We start from the raw sequence: 26247 nt of genomic DNA on the forward strand, positions 1-26247 counted from the left end.
AGAACAATAAAGAAGAAAATTTTTTTTTAAAAGGCACTGCAATGTATTTAGGAAAAGAATTTTAAAAAGGTAAATATGTATGAATTTCCCTTATCGGATTTTTTTAAAGAAAAATAGGAACTTTAAGCTATTATTGGCAAAAAAAAATGGTGGATATGTCATTGAAACTTGGGCTACTTGCAACTTGGAGTTAAATTAGCAATTGTTGATAATTGAGGTTTAAAAAATACATTGTTTTATTCTTAGAAACTATATAATAGCTCATAGACAGGAAAAATACTACTTCATTGCAAAGTTATTAATAATATTTTTTCTCCTTAGCAAATTACTAAAGCTTCTTGCCAATTAAAAGGCTAGATCAATTTCTAAGTTACTAATTTTCTTCCTTTAAAGTCAATCTTCATTTTTTTTTAATCTTGTAAACTGTGATATGTCTATAATCAAATTTTTTTTAAAAAAAAAAAAATCTTCTACACTTTTAATTTTGTAAATCAAAATTCATTTCTATCTGAATATTGCCATTCTAGTTCATAGCACTCTTTGCAATAAAGAAAATAACAATTAGAGAGAGCCTTTGAATTAATACTTCAACTTAGAATACCTTAAAGTCTGAAAATAGCCTACTTTTTTTTTATTTTTCTTAAACGGTGAAACTAACCTACTTATTAAATTACAAAACTTATTATTAGGGTTAAGAGACGTACATTTTTGTGGCCATATGCCTAGTAAAGCACCAAAAGCTGAATAGTCTAGGAAATAAAGTGTACTTGTTTTGTTTGGACAGAACATTTTTAATTAGGCATGTAGTCGAAAATTTTAATCACTCAATTGCTAAGTTTCGGAAATACTTAAACATTATGGTTGTAATCAAATAGCTGTTGACCATTAGATTTTAGGGTTTTGTGAGTTTGTTTAGGTAATTGCGTGAACTAAAAATCAATTCCATCTATGTGACAAGAAGTACTTAACTTGATTAAATATCTTTAAAATGTGGAAGATCATGTCTATAAATGTTCTTAAATTTATGAATTTTGCGGTTTATTGGTTTTAATAATTTTGAAACTATTTAATTATATCATCAGATGAGGAAGGACTACTTATGCTTGAAGAGCAGGAAACCCCTAAGCCTGTGTTATTTAGAACAAAGCCTTTGATCAGCAAAGCATTTTTGTGCCTTCTTAGTATTGTCCCCAAAATCAATGAGATGACTGAGAATCATTTAAGATAATAGTCTCCAAGCATATTTTTCACCATAATAACTCTCTCTCTTTTTTTTTTATTACCAAAATTTATTTCAAGATGTTACCCAAATCACACCTTTTAAAATATTTTTTCTACTACGACAATCCATCCTGACCTTTTTTTCATTACTACTGTTAAGTGTTTGCAAAAGTTTCATATTTTCATTACTACCATAAGCTCTGACGCTCTTGAATGATTTCGCGTGTGCTATGGTAAAGATGGCCAGCCTCAGCCCCACTCACGGGGGAAGGCGGGCAGATTAGGCTCAACTGCGGGGTAATCAAATTAGTCATTAGAAGTATTGGTTCATAACCTTGTGAATTATCATTTTGTTTCTTGAAAAATGTTCTTGCTTATGCTGCTTCCTCGACAGCAGGCTAAAGGAAACATATTATTGTCTGGATCCAGGAGACGTAGAAGACATTTTTGTTAGAGGGAGTGGCAAACACGGGCAGGATTATCAACTAACTATTAAGTGATTCGCACGACATAGGGAACCAAAAAATGAGGAAAATAACTTGAAAATGTAGCAGATAAAATACTTATTTACAATAATGTAAATCACAAAATTGGCTTAACATCCATCAACTTACCATCAATGCAAATAAGCCGCACACCATAGACCAAAAACACCGGCTTAAATGACGTCATCCAATAAATACCACTCAAAATTCAAACTTCAGAATCATTTTACAGTAGTGAAAGACAGCAGCACAAAGATAATCAGGACTTTACATCCTTCAGCACTCCCCCTTTCTCCAGTTCGTTTACTAGGTCCCTCAAAGCTGGAACCTTCATAGCTAAAGTCCTGTACAATCTAGAATACCGAGCTCGAGTACCATCCGCTGTCCTAGCAAGAGCAAGCAAGCTCAGAGACTCGGGAAGTTGAGCGAATAACTCTTTCATTTCCTCCAAGCTCATGTTCTCTAAAACAGTTGGTCTTGGAACAACTCTAACTATCTCGCTGCCCTTGGGTTCTTGAACCCGGGAATCAGCTTTAACCACCAATTCAGAACTCGAGTTAGCTCCACACTTTATGATGAATGGGGTTGTTGAGCCTGTGTTGAACTGCAAAACATTCCACTGTCCCACATCTGTTTCAACAGCAGACCCCATGTCTGCTGAAAGTTTTGAAGCATTTGCCGCATGATGAAGCTGGTCATCCTCCTCAGCAACGCACTGTCGATGAAACAAAAGAAACATATAGACAAAAATCGCATGACAAAAAGCATTTACCCCAAACTTCAACTTCTGATCAAGGATGAAATCCCAACAAAACTTGAAAACGAGTGCTATCAAGTTAATTCGGCACTCTCAGACAAATGTAACAAGCGGTTTTTCTAACCAAATATCAACATCAAAAGAAAAACCAAACCAAAAGAAATCTTCAGTCCCAAATAAAACAGAAAAACATGCATACACATGCATGTATGGAAGCAGCAGACAGATTTTTTCTTTTTTCTTTTTTTTTTTTTTTTTTGTGTGGTAGAGGTTTGGGGGGTTTGAGAGAGACTTTAATCTAACATCAAAATCAGGTTGACAAGAAGTAATTATTGTAGCTGAGTAACTGCAGACCAACTGAGGTTTGAATTTGAACAGAAATACTCGCAAAGACATCTTCCAAACTACTTAAAGCTACACATCAAAAATTCACATGTTCCCTCACGGCATGATTTACAAACCACAGAATTCAAAGGCTGGGCTTCCAGAAGTAACTAGAAAGATATAATTTTACCGCACCTCTACAGCTTTACGAGCCTCTGTAATGTGTTTTCGCGCACAAGGATGATCAATATCAAGTAGAGAAGGCATTCGATCTGCAAGTTCATCCAAAGATGAAAGCATCGATCTCTTCTTACTCTTACTCAGTTTTCCTGCTGAAGACTGCCTCATTATATCCTGTGAAAACACAGCCTGTTAGTCTTGCAACCTCATTCATTCACTGCAACCTCGCCTTTCATCACTAAATACTGGAGGCACATGCCTGTCTGAATCTGTTACACGTGTGTGTGTGTGTGAGAGAGAGAGAGAGAGGCAGAAAGAATTTAAGAACCTTCACTTGCTTCAGTATGCCATCAAGGGAAACTAAAGAAGCTAGTCGTGCATCCTCAGCTGCAGTTGAAGGATTCCTGATGGGTGAACCACTGTCCCCTAGAGTCACCAATGCTATGTCACTTCTCATTTGTTGCAAAATCTAGCAAATGAAACAAGTCACTTAGATTTTAGATGACAAAGGAAGTTTCTCTGGGAACCAAATTTATAAATCAAAAGGCTGATATGATCATGTAAAAAAGAATCTTCAATCAATAGCTTGATATGTAGAAACTACCCATCAGAAAGCAAGATGGATAATCTTCTGGTCAACAGGAATGTCCTCTAATTTCAATGTTGATTTTGTACATCAAGAAACATCCAAATACTCCATGTTATAGATGAACACAATAGAAAGACAAACCTAGCATGACTAAATGCTGACAAGTAATTTGACGGACACGGGCAGCGAGAATTAAGTTGGGGCACCATGAATTTCTATATTCTCTTCAACAAAACATTGCACTCTGAAATGGGCCTAACACTTCCACATTTCCTCAACAGGTGGTGCTTGGGACATAAAAGCTATCAATTTTTCAATTTAAATTTCCCTCTTTTCCAACAATGTTCACGTAATTTGGAAATGAAATAACATTATACTAGCACAATTTATATCAGAACCAGAGACTGTAAAACCTCAATATCCTACAAATTCAAAACATTGCATTAGATGGGCCTAACTCTTTTAGTGCAGTAAACAATCTGCAGGATAAAATCTATGGCTAACTGATTATATGCGGGAAAAAACAAGAATATGAAATGAAGATACCATAAACAATAATGAAATGACTATACTACCCATGATATGAACAAGAAAAATAAGTTTCAGAAACATCACTTTTGAGCAATTAGGTTCTTAGGAACTGAAAATTAAGCACTGTAACACAGGACAATTACATATAGCTTGTAAATTCAGCCAAAATTGTGATTGGGAAGATTATTAGCATCCTTTACAACTACGAGCCAGTTAAGATTTGTATAAACTTGACAATGAACTGCAGTCTGCAGAGGTGCCATAGATTTTAGAAATTGACTTTAGAGTTTATCTACTTATTTGCAATAGGAGAAAAAATAAGGAAAAAAAAACCTCAGAATTTTTAATTTTCTATAAGATTTTCCCCAGAAATTGTCATTTTTAAATACAGACCCACCTTCTGTTAACTCACCTTCGAAATTGCCATAAAATAGTCAAAATTGGTATAGATCTAGCCGAAAATTCATGGGATAAGTACAACTTTTACTCTCAAAATTTATTGATAAACAAATGCTTCTAATCACTGAACACTAGCTAAGTAGTTCAGTAAGGTTTTATATATATATATATATATATATATATATATATATATATTACAGAACTTGAATTTCTGCTACCTTTCTTCTCTTGTGATCAACGGACTCTAGGGCTGATCGCAATTTAGCTACTTGAGCAGAGTCCTCTGCTATTTCAGTTGCCAAGGTACCAGCAATATCCTGGCAAGGATCAAAGTTACATAAGCAAGTACCAAGAATATTTTAGAAGAGATGCAACATGGTCTTATTCTGCTCTACTGGAATTTATTAACAAAAAAAAAAAAACAACAACAACACTCTTAGCTGCCAATCAACAGCAGCAACCCCATTAAAAGGTGCATCCACAAGAGAAAACAGGAAATTTCTCATCATAGACTATGATGGAAAAATTTTACAAGCCAAGGAATGGAACTGACACAGCTGAGCTGACCAAGAGATTGGTTGGCTACCATAGGCAGAATAGTGGTAAAAACATAATCCAGCTTTGTCCATGGCACAGAACTGGTAACTTTGAAAAGAGCATTTGCTCATGCAAGTCACAAACTTATATGGCGAGAAGAACTAATGGAAATGGAAAATTACTCATGCAGTTAGGTCATCGCTTTTAGTCCATTAATTTGTCATTGGGATTCTGAAAAGTACTTCAGAAATGGGGAGGAAAACCAAAAGAAAGTGCAGGGATTATACAAATTAGCAGTGGATCATAAGAGTAATCATAACTCTCAAAAACCAAAAGAAAGTGCAGGGATGATACTAATTAGCGGTGAATCATAAGAGTAACCATAACTCTCATGAGTTCGAATGCAAGCAACTAGTGGTAATAGACTTGACACAAAGAAAATTGCTCAATACACACCTTCAAATGCTGCAGTTGAGAATTATAAACTCGTTTTGCATACTCAGATAAGAGCTGCCCCAGAGCATCAGTACTAGGAGGTTGAGCAGCACCAAGTCCAGCCATCCAACCATCCATTATTGCAGTAGAAAGAAGCTCTAGCTGACCAGTTGCTCCTCCAACCGTATCATCAGTCACAGAGAGAAAATCAAAGTTTTCAGCTAGCCAATTCCGGATCTGACGCTGTAACTCACCAGCTGGAGTATGAACAAAAAGCGCTGCAAGAGCCCTATTTCCAACAGCAAAACTTTTGGCTTCTTCAGTTATTTCTCTCAGCTTTCCACCAGTTACATGTTGTCTCCATGTTTCCTGCACAATTATGTCAATCAAGCCCATGGATCATAAGCAAATAGCTGAATCTGAAATGTGTTCATAAGCAAAAACATAACAATTAAATAGCATAAAGAATGCATAGCCTATGTAAAAGGTGCACCGGGAGAACAACCTTTAGAGCCCCCATTTGATGGAAATCAGGATTATATTTATCTTTGTAAGAGAGGTTAGCTCTATGATGTCTTGTTATCAGTTGCAGCACCAAATTTCTATTTATTAGCAATTTATGGACAGTAGCAAAGACAGTATAACCTTTTGATGAGGCCTTTAATGTCTACAAAGTATAATAAATGATGGCAAAATTAATCATGTGGGTCCTACTTGATGGCAGATTTGGCCACCAATGGTCAGGAAGCATATCACCTATTCCACGAGAAGAGATATCGACACACCATGTCCCAAGGGATGTGCAATTGGTATCTGTAGGTGTTTATGCATCATTTCACCAAGCCAACAGGTTAATTGGCAATGACAGTTCCAATTAGAAAAGAAAAGCAAGACAGACTTGACAAGATTGCCAAGCACCATTACCAAAATCAAAAGAAGAGGATGTATAACAGTGCCAGATGGAATTCTGATTTGAACTTACACCAACTAAAATTGTCAGATCTAGTGGAAACATAAACCAAGTATACATCATGTTAACAAAGCATTCACACTGGATCCGTTTGGTTAGCATAATTTGCCAAAAAAAAATAATAATCATTCAAGTGTTATGCAGCTTGCATCATAAACACAATTTACAAACACCTTTTTACCTCACATAAAAGTATACCATCAGTGGGAACTTTGCTTTCTGGTTGGGAAGTGTCTCTGTCCCTTTTACTTCTTATTACTCTTTTCATTCACTTTTTCTAACATTTCTAGTACCAACTAATTCATTCAGGCGAGACATCTTATGATGTCATGATGCGCCCATTCCTATGGCCATTCCTTTAATACTTCTGGCTCTTGGGAGTCTCTTTGTAGGATACTTGGCCAAAGTGTGACCTGTTAGCCCATAAGTAAGTACTGTAACGAAGCGGCTGTTGCTCACCCGACACCATCGTGCAAGGTCACAATTCACCCAACACAATCATCCGTTTGGCTAGCATAATTTGCCAAAAAAAAAAATAATTCAAGTGTTATGTAGCTTGCATCATAAACACAATTTCCAAACACCTTTTTACCTCACATACATCACATCACAAAAAGTGCTACACTGTTATTCCAAATAATTTTTTCAAAATAATCTCCTACCCAAACACAGGCATAGGTTTTATGCATAATGGCACCATTATGCTGTATAACTTACAGGCCAAACCCGACATCCTACTACCCCTTCTGGACAAGGAAAACTAAAAGTTGGAATCAAAATTGATCATAATTAAGAACAAAGTAAAAAGCAGAAACACCCAAAAAAAAAACAGATAGTATTCACCTGATCAATACCGCGTATCTTCAAAACTACTGATGACAATTTTGACTTCTTTTCTGGCTTAATATTTACTTTAAACCCTTGAATTTGATCCTCTACAAGAGCATTCCTCGAACCAGAATCATATCGGACGGGAGATCTTCCAGGGCTGCTACCACGACTAGAACTTCTGCTTCTTCCACTATTTGCTTTCTCCAGAAATCGCTCAACTGGTGGAACCTAACACCAGTTTGGTACAATTAGACAGGAAAAACCTTCAAAAAAAATGCAGATTCTAGCACATTTGTGTAAGAATTCTGAAAGGTGAAGGCAAAATTCTTGAATACCTTGATAGACTGCAGCTCAGGTGACCTAGCAAGCAGAGATCTGATATACAGAATTCTAACCCGAGAAACCAGCATGGTGTCCATCACCCTTTTTGGCTCCATTTTACGAATAAAACCAAAAACAGCATCTCGTATTTCTGCCAGTATTTCATGCTCCCTAGAAGCGCCAGCTTTAATGACAGCAGCCAAAACCTGCAATGTTGAACGTATAGTCATTAGCGCAGATAAAGAAAAATACTGGAAACAAACAACAATTCAGCAAATTATAACTAACCCGAGGAAAGTTTTCAACATCATGGGAGAGTTAAACCACAGTACAATAATTACAATAACTGAGTTGCATCATCAAGATTGGGTTCAGAAAGGAAAACATGCAATAAGATATCCAAAAAGAGAATCAAGGAGCAATCAATGCATCAAAAAGCTTCTCAATGCACTCAGTTCTAATTCACGCTCAAAGAATGCATATAAAGTCGCAACAATATCAGCTTCAGCATCTGCATGGTTAATATTATACTTCTCAATTCAGCTAACAGATAAAAACTTTTAACTTGATAGCTTATCATAGCCAATCCAAAGCTAAGGCACACTACTAAATGTTGACGACCAGCATCAAGCGCCTCAGATGTGCAAAGACACAGAAATAGTGAAGTGTCTAAACACTAAACCTAACGAAGCAGGGGAATACACACATCTTTCAAGTCACAGGCATGCTCATAGAAAAATAATTTGTATTCATGACCACAAAGCAAAACAATGTTATACTCCTTTCATAAGCATTCAACAAAAGCTACAGAGACAGACAAGAGTGTATGAAGATGAACACAGCAAGAGACCAGATACAGGACACCCTTCCAGCAACTTCCCATTTTTTCTGCATCGTCCCAACAATCTCGAACAAGGCTTCTCTTAACACAACTCATTCCAAGCCAGCAGAACCAAAGAATTTAAACAAAATTCATGATTTGCCTCCTCTCCTATTATAACTTAATAGTAATGCATTCTCTGAGGCATCCTTCTGTATTTAGACCCAATAGGCCCAGGAATGATTGGTTGAGTATTTAGTAAGATACTTGATTTAAAACTTATTATAGTCACATATCAACAACACTGCATATCAAATACTTTCTTCTTTTTACTAAAAATGCTTGCCCAGGTTTTAGCATTTTTGTTAGGATTAATAACACATTTTACAACACCCAAAAGATAGCTGCCGGAACAATACAATTGCCTGACTGGTTTTGAATCAATAGAAAGTAATCACAACAATGACAATTAAGTAATCATCTTGAATGTAAAAGATCCTCCAACTCCATAGTCCACTTCAGACAGCAGTCATGGCAAAATGATTTGTATCTTACCAGCATCAAAAGTTTATTTGCGCCATCTGAAATTGCAGCTAGACTGTCATACTGTTCAGGATCAAAATCGTTCAAAGCAGAAGTAAGATATTCACCAGCTGGCGTGGTCTTTACTTTCTCAACACCTGATTTAACCAAAGCAACTGTGCCTTCAGTCTTATCTGAGGCCAAAGGTGAAGGAACAGCTACAGATCGCCCTTTAACATTATTATTATCATTTCTGCAGGAAAATTTAGGAAAAGTTAAAATTTTTAAAATGACAAGAATCAACAAGCTTAGTTACAAAAAATGCTTAGTCAATTACATAATAACTCTGAAAACCAGTTTCAGACAAGTACCTTGCCATGTCACGAGATGTAACCTCTTGTCCTCCAGGGGATGGGCTTGAAACCTAACAAAGATGGACAATGAGGTGAGGTAAGATTTTCTGGCGTCAAGAGTAGCAAACACTAGATGTCCAGAGGTCCAAATATTTTTCAGTGAATAGGATATAGCATGTCAGGCAGCTAAGATTACTTCCATTTCTGAAAGGGGCAGCATTCAGCCATTCAAAATAGCTGTCCCATTTAAAGCTCAAAACTAACATAAATTAATAACAGCTAGTTTGATGATCAGCCAATGACTACAAAAATCCATCTCGGTATCAAGAAGCAGGAATTCAAGCTAAAAAAATTCAGTCATAGAAGTCCACCCCCAAAATAACAAATTAAAGGATGGAAAATTCAACTTAAATTGCAAGATGAATCAGTACCTGCAGTGAACCAGCTGAAGTCGATTTTTCAGTCAATCTGTCAAAAAGTCTCTCATTTTCTTCATGCAACCTCTGCAAAACCAGAGAATTTAACCAATATGCAGGTGACGTGATTTCAACAAGAAAGAGGATCACTCATTCGAAACAAGAAATAAGTATAAACCAAATTGTGTCAAATGTCCAGAGGCAATAAATAAATCGTGTCAATAACAGCACAAGGAGACAAAATTCAAACTTCCAGAATACATTCTATGACACTCAAACTCAATTTCTCATATTTATTCTTTTGCATCTCAGTATTAACCTAGACTTCTGTAGCTTTCTATTAACCATGCATCTCACTATTACCTATTTCTGTATTTTTCTTTTCACCATCACTCAACATTCAGCATACTTCCACTTTTCCCCGTTTTGGAGGCATCTCTTTCCTAAGAGCTAGAGCAGCAGACAGGTCCTACATTGATGGCTATCTGTTAGCCAATATAAAGTTTCAATATGCTAGACCATTTTGGACATTTTGACTAGCACACAGCTCAGAAGTATTTAGCCATGGAACTACATTTTGTATTTAACTTCCCTATGTTCGCACACAAAGTTCATATTGAAACAAATTTAAGTTCCCAATCTCGACCCCATTTCGTGTGACTTGATAAAAATAAGCCTTAAAATGATTACCATGCCAAAGCAAATGGAACAAACTACATCAGCTCTACAGATTTGAAAAGTATGAAATACCTCAATAAGTGCATCCCGTTTCAGAAGTTCCTCTTCAAGTCTTTTAGTAACAGCTGCAGAATCCATATTCTCTCCAGTCATTTGGGGACTTGTTTGCATGTTGGACTTTGATTCTGCACCATTTGTTGGCCTAGCCTCACGGTTATGGAGTGCTTCATTCAGCTGTGACTCAATGCTCTTTATTTTGGCCTAAAACAATCAATTACAAGAAAGACAGAGCAAAATCAGCAGCATCCAATATTTGTATAGCTTCTGTATGCATGAAATCAGATGATTAACCAGTCTATGCATAACTGGAGTCAGAATATCAGAAATAAGCAGACTTGGCTATGAGGCAAAAACATATCATTGACACAGAGTTACTGAAAAATTAAGAAACCGTAGAGCCCCTGTTTCAACTAAGATGCCAAATCATAAAGAACTAGGCAAAAAACAAAGCATTCTGGTCGGCCATAATCCATGTAAATTGAAGGCAAATTCCAGGTGAAAAGCAACTGCCTTGAGGGAAAGAGGAAATTTAAACGGGACTAATCCATCGACCTGTAAATTTTGAATGGTAGAATCCCGTTCCTCTATCTGTAACTTCTGATCTTGCTCCAACTCTAACAAGTGAGAAACTTGATTCCTAAGCTGGGTATTTTGCTCTTTCTCTATTCTGTGCTTATCAGCAAGCATAATATTCTCTGACTGCAAGAAATAGGAAAAATGAAGCAGTTCAGTGAAAGAATTTTTTGGCATGGAACAAAAAAAAAAAAGCTAGTAAGAATAGTTCATAATGGAACTTAAAAAGTACATAATTAAGAAAGATACTTCCCACACCACTAAATGAACTCATATCGGTCATTTCAACAGAATTAACAGGCTGAAAACATCACATTGGAAAAGGAAATCATAAACTTCTAAGAAGTCATTGTATTTAGAACAAAAGAAGAAGAGCACCATCGCATGGCCAACCTTAACCACTTTCCTAGCGGGTGTTAAATTATTGTAACAGATACAAATCTCCCATGGCCAACCCTAACCACTTTCCGACCAGATGTTAAATTATTGTAACAGATACAAATCTCCTATGCCCATAAATGTAAACTCTATATGAATATGAGTTAACATAATGCAACAGATTACATGACTACCTTTCCTGTTTTATTAGGATAAACATAAGTGAATCAAGATCATTCTTTTATATTGCAAGATCAATTAGGACGTGTTGCATAAACATTTCAGAAAGCTAGAACAGCAGCTGATTTTCTTGAAGAACTGGTTCACAGTTTTGAGCAAACAGTAGTTTTTAAAGATATCTGCAGCTCCCAAAGGAGTTCAACGGACCAATTAGGCGAAGGCAATGGTTGTTACTATGTTAAAATTGGAGCATATTTTAGGAGGTTAGGCCCTTCGTCCCCACCTTGTAACTTCTCATTCGATTTGTTAAGAACAGGTAAGGCTCCCTGCCAGAACCCCCACCCCCCTGGGGAGTAACAGGTGGCATTTTTCTGTTTGTCATATTCTTTGAAAAAAGCAAAGTATTAACTTGGACTGATTCCTCTGCAATTTTGTTGCACTGGCCATAAATCCTGATTCATAACAACATATCACCAGCATATATCATATCCACTTTGATCAAGCGGGACAAATCATTCAAAATGAACCAAAAAACTGAACAAGAGTCTTGAACTTAGTCATTTTACCATTGCATATTTCACATCTAAGTCTCCCCAGAATGAGTTATACAATCAGGTGTAGCAATTTTATCCAAATACAAGAAATCTTATGAATCGGGTCAACTTGGAACCTAGTATAATTCGAGAGGCAAATAGCAGCAATTAGGGCGCTAAGTTTTAAAAGTGGCATAAGTATTGACACAAAGCAGGACTAATTCCTACTTAAACAGTACATCTTATTTGTGACATGACATTGAAGAAGAAAGTTATTATCTTCAATAAGGAATATGAAATAAGACAGCCATGGACATCTGACGACTAACCACCCATTTGGTTGGGGGGTTTAGCACCTTTCAATGGGAATGAGAGGGTAATGATTGGCATTGATGGTGTTTGGTACACCGCTATGGGTTTTTTCATTACCCACTTTAGGTCTTTCATTACCCAATACTCATTATCCACTTATTTGGGCACTTTCACTCCCATTAACAATCAAGATAAAAACAAAAACAAACTAAAAAATAGGGAAGGAAGAGGACGAACAGCAGCATCTAATCTCCAACTTCTCCTATCTTGCCTCCCCCCTTTTGTTTCATCCTAATCTCTCTCTCCTGCCTTCTTTCTCCCTCTCTATACCATACAATTTCTCCCCCTTTTCTCTCTCAGAAGAAGTTTTGGTCTGATGAGATTTTTTTATTTTTTAGTAACAATTTTGAATTTAAAGTTTGTTGGATTGTTGTGTAATACCAGAGATCATTGTATCTAGCAGTGTTGAAGACAATGAGAGGTCGGAGAGGCGGAGGTGGCAAGGGCAAAGGGATGAAGAGGACCACAAAAAACAAGGAAAGAAGAAGACAGAAAAGGAACAAGAACAGGAAAATGAACAACAAAGATTGGGAGATCGGTCAGCAGCATGCAAGAAGCAAAAACAGAGAAAAAAAATGGTGGTGGTCAAATGGGCTGGAGATGAAGAAAAAGAAAGAAAAGGACAATAATTTCCTTTTCTTATGCAAAAAATCATTGCCACCAAACACAAGATTCCATCAAAAGGAATCTTCACAAACCCATTGTAATTGAGGGTGTCTTCCATAATGATTGTCATTGTCATTCCTTAGTAGTGACCAAATGAGTGGTAAATCTCCATCTTGTTTAAAAAGCTCTGGCGATATGCAACTGACAGGAATAATAGCCGTCCATATGAGCAAAAAAATTTCCAAAAAAGAAAAAAAAACTCTTGATCCTCTTGGTCCTGCTGTCCCTTGGTTTAGTTTGGTGTGGGGGAAAAGCATGTGCCTAGGCTCTCCTTTATTCTATGGTTGACATGTAAAAGAAGAATAAACATAAAGGATAGACTTCTCTCTTGGGGTATTGAAGTGGATGTTAGGTGTGTTTTGTGTGGGTCTGCTCCTGAAAATACAGATCATTTATTTTTCTATGTCGATATTTATGCAGTATGGGAATGTGTTCAAAAAAGCTGTTTGCTTTATAGGATTGCAGCTCATTGGAGAGAAGAGTTAGCATAGTTCATGCAGCATTGCTCAGCAAACTCTTTTTGTTTTGTGTTACTGCACTTGCAGCAACAGTCTATCATTTGTTGACGTGGAGGAATAAAAAGGTATTCAGGGATGTGCTTGTTCTTACTGAGCATGTGTTTCATGAGGTGCTTGCTGATATTAGAGGTATAGCAGCCAGATGGAATCGTGTAGCAAGGATACAGCCAAATGTGGACTTGTGTACTGCACTTGGGATTCACTTTAATGTTTTCCAGTTAGCTAGGTAGGTACTGTATATGTTTGGGTTTGTTATTGTATTCCCGGTAAGAACTAGATGTATTGATTGGGGTACTCCCCCTTCTGGGTATACTCTTTATTGCTGATCAATGGAAAAAAAGGAAGCTTACCAAAAAAAAGACAAAAAACTGAATATAGGTGGCACTGTTTTTTTTGGGTCCTATTCTTTGGAAAAAAAAGAAGAAAAGATTAACTTGGACTAATTCCTCTGCATCTTTGTTGCACTGACCATGAATCCTGATCAGTGACAGCATAACACCAGCACATACGATATCCACTTAGATCAAGTGGGACAAATCATTCAAAATGAACCAAAAAACTGTACAAAAATATCAAATTTAGTCCATCACACTTTCCACATATAAGTCTCTCCCTAGAATGAGTTCTACAATCAAGTGTAGCAATTAATCCAAATACAAGAAATCTTATGAATCAGGTCAACTTGGAAGCAAGTACACTTTAAGAGGCAAATAGCAAGAAATTGGTTTAGTTTTAAAAGTGACACAGTATTGATGCAAAGCAGGCTTAATCCCTAATGAAATGGTACATCTCAGTTGTGTGATGATATTGAAAAAGAAAATGATTATCTTCAGTAAGGAATATGAAATAAGAGAGCTATGGACATCTGACAACTAAATCTCCATATTGTTTAAAAAAGCTCTAGCAATATGCTACTGGCAGGAATAAAAGCCTTCTATGTGAGCCAAAATTTTCCAAAAACCAAATATTCCACCAACTATACAAGTAAAAAACACTTGAGTTCCTCAAAGATCAGGTTGATGAGAAGCTCTATAAGACATGCTAACAGCAATGATGCTAACATTTGAAGAGATAAACTGCACATTTTAGCATTTGACATTTTTTATGATTTCTCAACAGGTTGAATACTCTTCCAAATACGGTTTCTGAGAGTGTGTACAGGATTGAGGACTTTTGGCAAGAAAAAGATTTCATGTTGTATTTTGGTGTTTGAGTTACACGAGCTTTTGCTAAGGACAAAAAACCAAAAACACCTTGCCATGGAAATGCAATTTCCGCCTACCAAGTTATTTAGCTCTTCCTAATAAGTTTGATTGCATCAAAACAAACCACAAACTTCCAACCAGTCCCTTTATGTGCTTTCACTTTTACAGATAGTAGTCACCAAAAGGAGAAAGTTATAAATAGCTCATTTTGTACAATAAGCCAAAGTTATTGCTAAATGGCAATGAGAAGTCTTAAATAGAGAATGGAGAAATGTGGGGAAGCATGAGAACGAACCTTTAAATCAGATTGAAGTGTAAAAGAAACTTTCCAAGCTTTCTGAACTTCATTAAAAAGAAGGACGCACTGATCATTTGCATGTTTTAGAGCTTGTTTAAGTCCCAAAACATCTTGCTTCAAGTAGCTGATCTCCGTCTCTTTTTCATACAATTCTTTACGTGCATCATTTGCCTGCATGCACATTGATCAGAAGAAGAAACTGTATAAATATGGATTATCGTGATCCTGATACCAGTTCTTGTACAAACCACAACTATTAGATCATGGTATGGTCATGCTTGTGTTTAGGCATGGAGTGATCAAACTTGTCTTTGTATCATGAAAGGTTTTCCCTTTTCCCTTTCTCCCCTCCCCCGTTGGGTTACCAGATGAAAATCTAACTACAGGCCTTCCCATTCTCTACCTCTCCCATCTTCAAAGATGACTAACAAACGGTTAAAGCAATGTTAAAAAGCAACACTTTGTCAGTTCAGAAAACAAAAGAATATTTGAAGATGTCTTACAATATCCCTCCATTTCTTAATCGTATCTCGATTTCCCAGGCTGAGAATAGAGTTTCGGGCTCTGGCAGCAAAGTTAAGGGATGATAGTGTCTCAGTCAAATTTGCAGCATTTGGAGAGACGTTAACAATTACCAAGCTTTTCGAGCTTCCACCTAGATTGTCAGCATAACATAAGTTAGAGCTGGTCTAACATTGATATTTCATGGGCAGACAGATAAAAACTCATTGTTGCAGCCCAGTAAACAAAAGTGCTAACTATAATGTACAATTGTGCAAAGTATCTAAATTATTATTAATTACCAATAAAAAAAGTCACAAACAAAATGTTGGATATACATATTGTCGAGTAACTCAGAAGGTTATCAAATATTAGCAGAATAATTAAGATGTGCAAGACACATCGGTGGAAAAAAGTTAAAGAAACAAAAAGGTGTCTTTATAGTGATGTTGGTTCTCTTGTGGACAACCAGGAAGAACCATCATGAGAAAGAGAAAGTAGAAAATATTGATAATATATATTCAAATCCATCAGGCAATTTTGTCATGCAGTGAGAATTCTTCACCAAATTAGTTCCACAACAATGATTAAAAGATACTCTCCAGATTATTTTATCCGCTATGATGTGGTACAAACTTAGGCAATTTTGTGCAATTTTTGCTCAAAAGGCTCTACTTGACTCTGAAACAATCACTGGAGTGACACTTAAATGCTTGTCATGGTAGAAGTCCCAAAAGCACTTGGATCAAATCTTCCATTCATTCTGAAATGTTTTTCCATATACACACTTCAGATATACCTTTAGATGTCATTTTCTGCTTCATGAGCTCTTCCTGTTTCCTGCCTATATTTGTACTTCTGATAAGTGTCCTACAACCTCTACACCTAAGATGAGCCTCTTAATACTATTCCTTTTTGAAGGCTCCAGAATGGCAAGCGGTTTGGTGTGCTACTCATTCATGTATATATATGTGATAATTACCAGCCCCATGGTAGTGAAAAAACACGTCTACAACATTCATGCCTTTTACAAATCGTCATCATCATATCTTATTCAACAGTTTGACAGCAGACAATAATCCTTGACCTCAATACTGTGTCCCAGGAGTATCCAAGTGTTATATCACAGTATACCATGTTAATTCCCGTCCAAGTTTATGTTTCCTGTATGATTCAAGATAAAGGAATATCTTTCAAGATCAAGGAATATCTTTCAAGATCCTCCCTTTCTCCCTCCATCTCTCTGATTGACTTGTATGAATACTATTGGTTTACCCATCTCTTCCACCTAGGCAATGCTTCTGAATAACTTTCAGAAATTTAGACAGTCCAGCAAAGTGTTTGATGAGATTTCAAAAAGTTATGCAATTTGGGGGGCAGTTATGTTCTCCAAGTATGCTTAGGCAGGTTGTGTGGCATTTATGAGGTTGTCATTAAACAGTTCTCAGAATTGGTGTCTTCTAGTCTCCAGCAGGAACCCTATATGCCTGTAAAGAATTCTAATTGAATGATATGAATTATGAAGAGAATGCTTGCTTTCGGATACGCCTTTTGGAGTAAGTTTCTCCTCATGGACCTTTTCTGGAGTGGAAATCAAAATTAGGGGTTGGTGGCAGAGGTCAATGGAGATGGCAGAAGTGGGCAACAGAGATTACCATTTGCCATTGGTAAAGTCAGAAGCTAGTTGTTTTGAATTGGCATGGAGGTTATCCAAATACAACATTCATTTTGCTCATAAGTGAATAGATTGTATTCTGCTTACTTTTTCTGAGATGCAATCTATACCCTGCCAAATTCAACTAGAACAGCTGTTTACCAGCCCAGGCTTATCAGTTGTGCCAAATAAGGACTTTGCTACAAGCAAATGTATTATACAAAAGAGAAAAAATACCTAGTGAATCTGCAAGTAATTTTGTGAGCACTGAATTTCCATAAGGAACTGTTTCCTTATTGGATGTTAAAGAAGCCAAAACATCTCCCAAACTGCACAAACAAGGACAAGCATAAGAAAAGCTGAAATGCGTCAGTTTTCCTAGAAAAAATAAGTTTATGGTAACAACCAATAAACCCTCTGCTCTGTAAGAAATAATACATACGCTAACTAACAACAGTCTTTGTTATCTCAAGCACCAAACAGAACAATCACCAGTTATCAAGAGTCCTGCCTAACCCAGTGACCAACAATACATGCAGACACAGAAAAGAACTCAACCTAAGAATTAAGTTACCATGAAATGTGTACTTGTTCACCAGACAACATACAAACAACAAGAAGGAGAGAAGGAGCTAGTTACAACTAAAGATAGTGAATGCAGGAATTAGTTTAGGACATCAAAATTTTGAAAGTATAATGTAAAACATTGATTTTAGTTTGATCCATACATGGCAGAGTTGATAAGCAGCAAGGTTGCACGTTAGATGTTCTTTCACAAGGGAGAATTGAAACAATGAGGTTATGCTGAAAACAAGGCAACTAAATATACGAAGTACATACGCGGAGAGTGATTTCATGGCATGCAGCAGGTCTGTCACACGTTCTCCACTATCATCTTCAACATTGGAACTTGCACTTCCAGCCAAATCAACAAGAGAAAGCTTGCTATATAAGTTCTCACCCGTAATCAAGTTGTCATAATATATATGCACAGTGATGACCCTGAGGAAGGAAATGAGAATTCTCAAGAGAAAGCTAGACAGTAGAATACAACTGAACATAGATGTTTCCTGAAGCCCCACGTAATTCATACATCAAATACAGCAACAAAATTGCATAAGGATCGAAAGACAGCTTTTTGTAAGTCCAAGAAGTTTCTTCAGGCCAGTCGAAGAGTGCTACACTTAATCATTACTTAAGAAGCAAAAAGGGAATGATTTAGTCAACACATCAAAAAAAATGTTCAAAATACCTCAGGATTATCAGTAGAAGGAAATTGGACCCTAACATACCATATTCCAAAAGTACTGTCTAAGTGGAGAAATAAACAAATCCTGGTTGAGTAACACGTTATTGCTGCTGACCAATTACTCATCAGAAGGGATGATAATGGGCAGGGGGCCTTCTTGAATCCCTTTCCCTACTAGTAAAGTGCGTGACACCACCTAGACAACCCCCCCCCCCCCCCCAAAGGGAAAAAAAAAAGCACTCAGAGTTGACAACGACCCCTGAGTTTTGGTTGCTGGATACCATCACAGTTTTGAATATTGGATATGATTATTTAATATTTCCAAATGTGAGTCAAATATAAAAAAAAATTTCTGAAGATCTAATGCCAAATTTGCACTGAAAAACTTTTAACTCAAAATGAAAAACAACATAAAATAACGAGCAAGCATATATTAACACAAACATGCAACAAATAGAGTGAAACCGTTACTTGTACAACTTAAATGTTAAATATTTCTACATACAGATAAAATGAGGAAAATCAGCCCTGATGCAGAGACCAACAACCACCCCCATACCCCTAGCCACTTACAAGTGGAGAGTTTTGGCTCCTAGACCTGCCCTAACTACCAGATGTCAAGAATTACATAGAAATCAAGCAACAATACCCAATGTATCAATTTTGTGCTGTTCCTTCAATAGCAAAAGCGTCTTAAAGTGCAAATTTAATCATTGGTCACTAATCGTTCCAGGATTTCCATAATTTATGCCAAAAGAGAATTGATGGCTTTTAACAAATCATTCAAGAGGATCTTTGATTTTTTTTTCTTTTTCCAAAAAAAGGGTAGCAAGGGGAAGACCATGGTGAGTAAAAAAATCAAGCCATAAAAGGAGCATGCATTGGTAGGGAAATAGAACTATCACAAATTTGAAGCTAGACCATACAGATGAGAGACGTTAAACTTTAATACATCGGTTCCTCGGTTCTGCAATGCCACTTTGAGGACTCGGGTGAAATCAATTGGATTCTCAACTTTTTCCTGCACAAGTTCAGCAACATAATCTGTGGAGCCCATCTGGATCTTTGGAAGACCACTCCGAGATTCCAAAAGCAAATCTCTAATCTACAGAATAATGGTTGCTGAATGTCAAGTATTGCTAAATAGAAGTCAATATTTAAAATAAGCAATCCAGAATGGTCAAGGAACCTGTTCATTGAAAAGCCCAAAAGCCGTGAGAGAGAAATTAAATTTTGAGGTAGAAGTTGTATCGGAGTTGGATAAATCAAACAGCTCCTCAAAGCATCGAGCATATAGGCCACGATCATGGCTAGATCCTTCCTGCGGACAAGACCTTGCAATCAGAAAGCAGTTCATCATAGTATTAACCCCCCAGGTAGTGCTTTTCAGCACAAAAACATCAGGTTACAAACATCTTTATGCGGTCATGTTTGGTCAACATAAGCATACAACAGTATGCTTAATCAAGAAAGTGTCCTTATAGAATTATTTACAAGTCAAAGCAATTTAATGATGATGTGTACCATGTATGGATGAAGAACCCGTTAACCCGAGATTAAAAAAAAAAAAAAAAAACACAGGGTGAGACATAACTGCAATACCCTACACAGAGAGAGAGAGAGAGAGAGAGACCATAGTATGTGTCTTTCCTGACTGCGTTTGTCCGTAAGCAAATATAGAAACATTATACCCATCAAATGCTGACTGCACAAATGGCTGAACATCAGCGAAAAGTTCAGCTGCAGAAAGGAACATCACAGTGACTTAACATTCCAGAGAGTGTTAGACGAAAACAAATAAAAGCTAGTAATAAGGTCCACTACCTTGTGCAACATGAGGACCATAAACCCTGTCAAACTCAAAATCCTTCTTTGGATTGGAGACGTTATCATCACCAGTATTGACACGAATAGTACAGTCATCCGGAAACTCAACAACTGATGGACCTTCATCTTCAAAAAGTGGTCTTGCACGACAAAATACCTTAATGCTTCCTGAAACAGTACATCCAGCCTAAATCTCACATCAATTTAGTAAAATATTCGTCCTATTATATTTCTTGTTCCCATTTTTTGTGCATGTGTGCCCACAGGGAATGAATTGTTTGTGAATAATGACATCTCTCTCTCTCTCTCTCTCTCTCTCTCTCTCTGTTTGCCTGTCTATCTCTATCTCAAAAAGGAGTCTTGCACGACAAAATACCTTAATGCTTCCTGAAACAGTACATCCAGCCCAAATCTCACATCAATTTAGTAAAACACTTCTCTCATTTTCTGTCTTTTTCCCATTTTTCGCTTTTTTTGTTGTTCATATGTACCCACAGGGGACGAAATTGTTTGTGCACGCGTGTGCATGTTTGTGCCACTCTCTCTGTATTTATCATTTTCTCCCATCTTCCCCTGATTTTGTGCATAGGCGTCAGTGACAAAAGGAGTCCAGAGGCCACTCAAAATCCTACCTTTAGCAGTCAATAAGTCATTAAACAATTTTTTCTTCTCATATATCAGCGGAGACATTCTAGCTTCCATTTCAACCGCAGCCTGATCTGAAAATAATTCATGATTAAGAAACCAAATCACCCACGAAGATATGCAGGCAAACAAGAATGGATAAGCTACAGCTCTGATGTAGAAAATATGCAATCAGATGAAACAAGAGCTGCCAAAGCCTATGAATAACCATTTACCTAGTTTACGAGTTTTATCAGCAAGTACACCTAGATATCGCATCAAGCGATCCATTTTTGCATTTGAGTACTCTTGAAGATCAACGGCTTCTTGTCTAAGCTCCATGTAATCCTCTCTCACATGCTGCTCAAAAATGTTTATGTAGATTGCCAACAGAAAGTACTAGAATATTAGCAGAAGCCAACAACATATTCAAGCTGAAACAACACAATCAGAAATGCAAGATTTTAGAACATCACAGATAGGCCAATAATTGTTTCAAACATGCACTTCATTAACTAAATTCCAAGCCTGACAGAAGGTATATTACTTCCTCAACTGCAGTAACAGACACTAGCATTAGCTTAGAGTCTTTAATGCTGTTTTGAATGCCAACAAAGAGAAAAAACCAGAATTCCAAAATATTACAAACTAGAATGTCTGTACTAGTCCACATCAATGCATGCCATAAATTACTGGCTTAATATTAACAGGTCTTGCCAAGTCGAACTCCAGCTGAATGCATACTAAAACTCCAATTGGTAAAGTTGATATTGCAAAGGAGAGAGCTAATTATATTTTTCCTTCTGCCAAGCTCCAAATATGGTCTACATTGTAAAGCAGATCTAAACTATTTTATTCTTTTGCAACCACAGAAAAAGTAAAATTCTTTGCTGAAAGGAAAATAAGCAAAGATTGCAAGAAATAGATATTTCCATTATAGCCTAAATTTCCAATTATAGAGAACTAGATAAGGCAAATTGACAGAAAAAAAATCATATAACTCATGCCTACCTGGCAATGTGTTATAATTTGTTCTGAATTTCTCTGTTATAATTTGCTACAGTTTTTCTATGAACAAAAACAAAGTATGATTTTCCTACTTTGAATTTCCTTTCTCACCAGTCATAAAAATTCTCCATTTGTTGTTTCTGCAAACAAGTCATCAAAAGCTTATAGCAGGTTAGATGATTTGACTTCCAACACAACCATTACTGCCCAACAACTTATATTCAACTTCCTCAACAGGAAGTTGATTTTCTCTAGTATGTACAGACTTAGTTGATTTTCTCGACAGCTACTAGGGTTGGACAAAAATGATTAAAAACTATTGTTCCAGGTCAATAACCTCTTCTCTCATCTTTGTGTGTGACACAGTAAAATAGAGATGATATGTATGACCTTATAGATTTTAAGCATTAAAAGTAAATGAAATGTCACAAACTCATCTATTCCACCATGGGCAAACTCCTTCACCACACCCTTCTATTCTTTTTTACAAGTCTTTTCATGGTGTAAGGTATAGTTTAGCCTCATTCAAGTTCAAGAAGAAGAAAGGGAAAAAAAATCTGTTGATGAGACATAATAATCAAAAAGGCTAACAACAATTGTCTAAAGTTATTAGGCTGAGAACATCTATATCTCTCAATAATGCATCAGTGGAGTGTGTATCGTATCAACTGCAAAATTACGCAATAATAACCAATGTTTACTGGTTCATTATCAGTGGTATGGACTTGTCTGTGATCTTGGCTTTCCATTCTTTAAGAATATTAGACTGAATGTATTATGGAATCACTTAGCTGAAACTACAGTAGTGCAAAGGTATTCCTATTTCTTCTTGTTGGAGTTTTCTGATATTTGCAATCCTTGCTTGAGCTATCACTCCAGCAAATCAATTAGAACAGAAATTTCTATTGTGAAAGGACCCATGCATGCTTTTCACCATATTGACCATGCCAAGCTTTGAATGTTCAACTATATCTAAAAAAAAATTGAAGAGAATGTCAATCCTGCAACACAGCATTGCCCTTTAAGAAGTTCAGAATTTAGTACCAAATTCTATTATTAATAAAGTATTTTTCTTATAGGAACTGCAGTACATTTTAGTAATTTCTTCCCTCTCCCTTTCTTTGGTTAGATTCTTTACATATATGATATATCCAACACCCGCCAGAAATCTAAAAGAGAGGGAATACCCATATAGTTGTAATCTTCCTAATGAGTGGGCCATTCAATTTAATTTGGAGTGCAGATTCTCTATAGTATAAGAGATGGGCTGTGTTATGTCACCCAGCAAGGAAATAGATTAAAGATTGCTGCTGGAACAAATACCACAATGAAGATCAATTACATTTCAAGTAGAACTTTGCCAGATCTGACTCATGTCCAGATTGAAAAATAATGCCTTCTGACCATACAGCAACTTTTACCAAATTTTTTCTTGAAATGGTTATTAAAAACATTGCAGCCCTTTCAACTAACCGAAAAAGTATATGCCACCGCCAAGATCATCTCATGGCTTAACCATGAACAATCGCATATTGAAGTGAGGTGGCAACCATCCAATCCTGCAAAATTCAGCAGCAACTATCTACAAATGGGATACCCCCAGCTCACAACAACCTTTAAGCTTTAAATGAAAGCCAAAAGAGATAAGGCAAAAAAAGAATTACAACTCCCCAGTGACTGCTATTCCCAAGTATACAATCTCCAGCCAGTTTTGATAATGCAATATCGCTATACAAGGTTGCTGGTACTATAATTCTTTACTAAGACTACCAGGGCTACAGCCATTGCTATGAAAATTACATGAAACAAAAACAGTAAAAGTATTTCACAAGCAGTTGCCTCAGTCCCTTTGCATCTAAACTATCTCCAGCTGCCTACCGCAGCCATGCTGAAACTAAAATTCACAACTAAAATCAGGTAAAGTTTGTCATTTTGGCGCCTTAAAGAGAACTCTAAAATCTTCCCCAGTTGCCCCATCACTGTTTGGGATAATCGTCACCCTACACTTCATCTCAATAAGAAAGAATTCTAATAACGTTGTCAAATCCTATAGGCCCACACACTGTTCAGTATCAAACCACCACTAACAAGTTTTATTTTCCTCACTGTTATCAAAAAGATAATCAATTTCTTGCTACAAACTGAAAACCTCTACTCTCAACGACTTCTCCTCCAAATTAGCCCAAAAAAAAAAAACGCATCTTTGGTACAAGAACTCCTAGAAATAACTACTAGCATAACGGAGTTAACTACTAATTTGTCAACACAACAACTCACTAGATGGACAAAAACAGCAACAAAATCACAAATTTCCAAGTACATTGCCGCAAATCGTCATAAAAGCATTAAAACTGGCATAATCTTCATCCATTATTGAACGTGAAAAACAACCGAAAACAAAAAAAGTTGAACTAAAAAAGTGAGACCTCGACTTTATCCTTCAGTTTGAAAAGCTTGGAGCTGAGAGCATGCTTGGAGAGCTCAGAATGCGTCGAAAATGAAGACGTAGAAATCGAGTACCTCCGAGCCAACAGCGGAGGTCTCTGATAATGATCCTCCCGCTCCGGTGACTTCCTCGGCGGCTCAAACCCCGTCACCTCCCAGTTCCACCTTCCTTTCTGCTCCGCCATCCAATCCAGTTCTAATTTACACCAATAATTTACAAATGCGAATCAAAAATTCACAAATGAAGTTAAATAAAAGAAACAATAATGAGAGATTGAGAATGTGGAATTCTCTCTCCCTCTCTCTCTTTGTTGCTCTCCCCCCCTCAGCACTGCTCAGTTTCTCTCTCTAGCTTTTGTGGAGTATTACTGGTCACTCAAATGAATTCCCTCTTTGTGAATTTCGATTGCTTTTAACTCTTTTTCATTTCATTTTATTTTTTTTTCCCCTTTAGTTTTGGAAGACGTTGAAAACGACGACGTAAGAAGTTCAAGGAATTTGCATTTTTGTTGGGCTGGGCGTGAAAAAACGACCACGTAAGAGGAGGTCGAGTGATTTGTTTAGTGGACACTTTTAAGCTTTGGTAGTCACAAAAAATTTAGCGCTTCGGATAATTTGAGGACTCGCTCTCAATCTTTCATCACGGGGATGGTACCTTTTGCTGCATGTGGTGTACCTTTGTGCTTTGCTTTAATTCATTGTTCCGAGGGGGAGTTAAATTGGAGTACTTGATTCAGAGTTGATGAACAGCAAGCAAATTTCCTCTCAAGCAAGTTTGATTAGCCTCCTGAAGTATTTGAGTTTTGGTCTTGTTTGGATTGCTATCTTTTAGAATTTTTGTAGAAAAAAATATTGTAGCGAGTTGATGTATGTGAGGTAAAGAAAATAATTAAAAAATGTATTCACGGAAAATGCAAAAGAATTTTAAAAAAAAATGTTTTTCCAAGCAAATATGATTGGATGTTGCAATGTGTCATAGCAACCATAACGTTGCTTAACTATCTTTCTGCCACCTGCTTTTATGCAGATATCAATAATGTGCCTTGAACTGTCTCCGTTGATGTTATCATTTCTTGACCAAATTGCTACAATTTGAAACGCTAATTGGAGGTTAAAAACATGTTAATCTTATCCGGGATCAGATTTGAGGAAAAATTTTGTATTTGTCAAAGTCTTCGATTTCTTTTAATCTCTGAATGAAAACATAATAAGGGGTTGTCACCGAGAACAGATTTGAGTTGCTAAACCATAGACTTTCTGAACTTGCTTGAGAGAGCCACTCCATTTTACAATTCATATTCCGCATCATGGAAATAGAGTTGCAGATTTGATGCCTTTCACCATTACAAGGCCTTAATGGACCGACAAAATGATACATCTGTTCCTGTACTCAACCCGTTTAGATGCCATAATTTTTTCCTGCTTAGCTCTTTGTCATGGCGAACTCCTAAGGATGTAATTAAAGCAAACATGTTATTATAACTCCTGATACGTTGTCTAAATTCCCTAGATTTAAGAGTGTTTGCTTTATAGAGCTGCAAGAGTTTATCTGGCATCTTTTTTTTTCCTGCCAAACGGACTTTTCTGACTGCACAACAAAATCTTGACGGTTTCATATAAAAACGTTTAGCATGACTTGATTCATATAATAGGCACAATCTGGAATGGACAGCAAGATACTTGGTTGTGCTGACAATGTGGCCACTGCAACTTCAGCTACAATACTGATGGTGGAATAAATGAAACTGGAAACATCCATTACAATAGTTGAGTGTCTGATGGCTATG

At 36.7% G+C, this 26247-nt stretch overlaps 1 protein-coding gene across 1 annotated transcript; it reads right to left on the reverse strand.

Moving 5' to 3' along the window:
• Positions 1–1756: 1756 nt before the first annotated feature.
• Positions 1757–24823, reverse strand: LOC113778024 (kinesin-like protein KIN-14B). Its single transcript, XM_027323272.1, has 23 exons — positions 24442–24823; positions 21244–21367; positions 21016–21102; positions 20381–20551; positions 20190–20296; positions 19746–19877; positions 19483–19661; positions 18148–18309; positions 17545–17636; positions 15656–15807; positions 15150–15323; positions 10982–11128; positions 10442–10630; positions 9707–9778; positions 9294–9346; positions 8956–9175; positions 7595–7786; positions 7272–7487; positions 5480–5827; positions 4705–4803; positions 3296–3436; positions 2983–3141; positions 1757–2421 (listed from the first exon to the last, which is right to left on the reverse strand). The coding sequence occupies exons 1-23, from the start codon at positions 24643–24645 to the stop codon at positions 1966–1968; spliced, it is 3876 nt and encodes a 1291-aa protein (XP_027179073.1). The 5' UTR covers positions 24646–24823; the 3' UTR covers positions 1757–1965.
• Positions 24824–26247: the final 1424 nt, after the last annotated feature.

This window comes from Coffea eugenioides, chromosome 7 (genome assembly GCF_003713205.1).
Source record: "Coffea eugenioides isolate CCC68of chromosome 7, Ceug_1.0, whole genome shotgun sequence".
Classification (NCBI taxonomy): Eukaryota; Viridiplantae; Streptophyta; class Magnoliopsida; order Gentianales; family Rubiaceae; genus Coffea; species Coffea eugenioides.

What these genes read in the sequence shown, in the direction of transcription:
- LOC113778024 (XM_027323272.1), bottom strand. Translation starts at nt 24,645, where the DNA reads ATGGCGGAGCAGAAAGGAAGGTGGAACTGGGAGGTGACGGGGTTTGAG. An exon ending in ACATCTCGTGACATGGCAAG is followed by an intron (nt 9,176 to 9,293) that starts GTACTTGTCTGA and finishes ATTTTCCTGCAG; the next exon opens with AAATGATAATAATAATGTTA. An exon ending in AGATACGCGGTATTGATCAG is followed by an intron (nt 5,828 to 7,271) that starts GTGAATACTATC and finishes ATAATTGTGCAG; the next exon opens with GAAACATGGAGACAACATGT.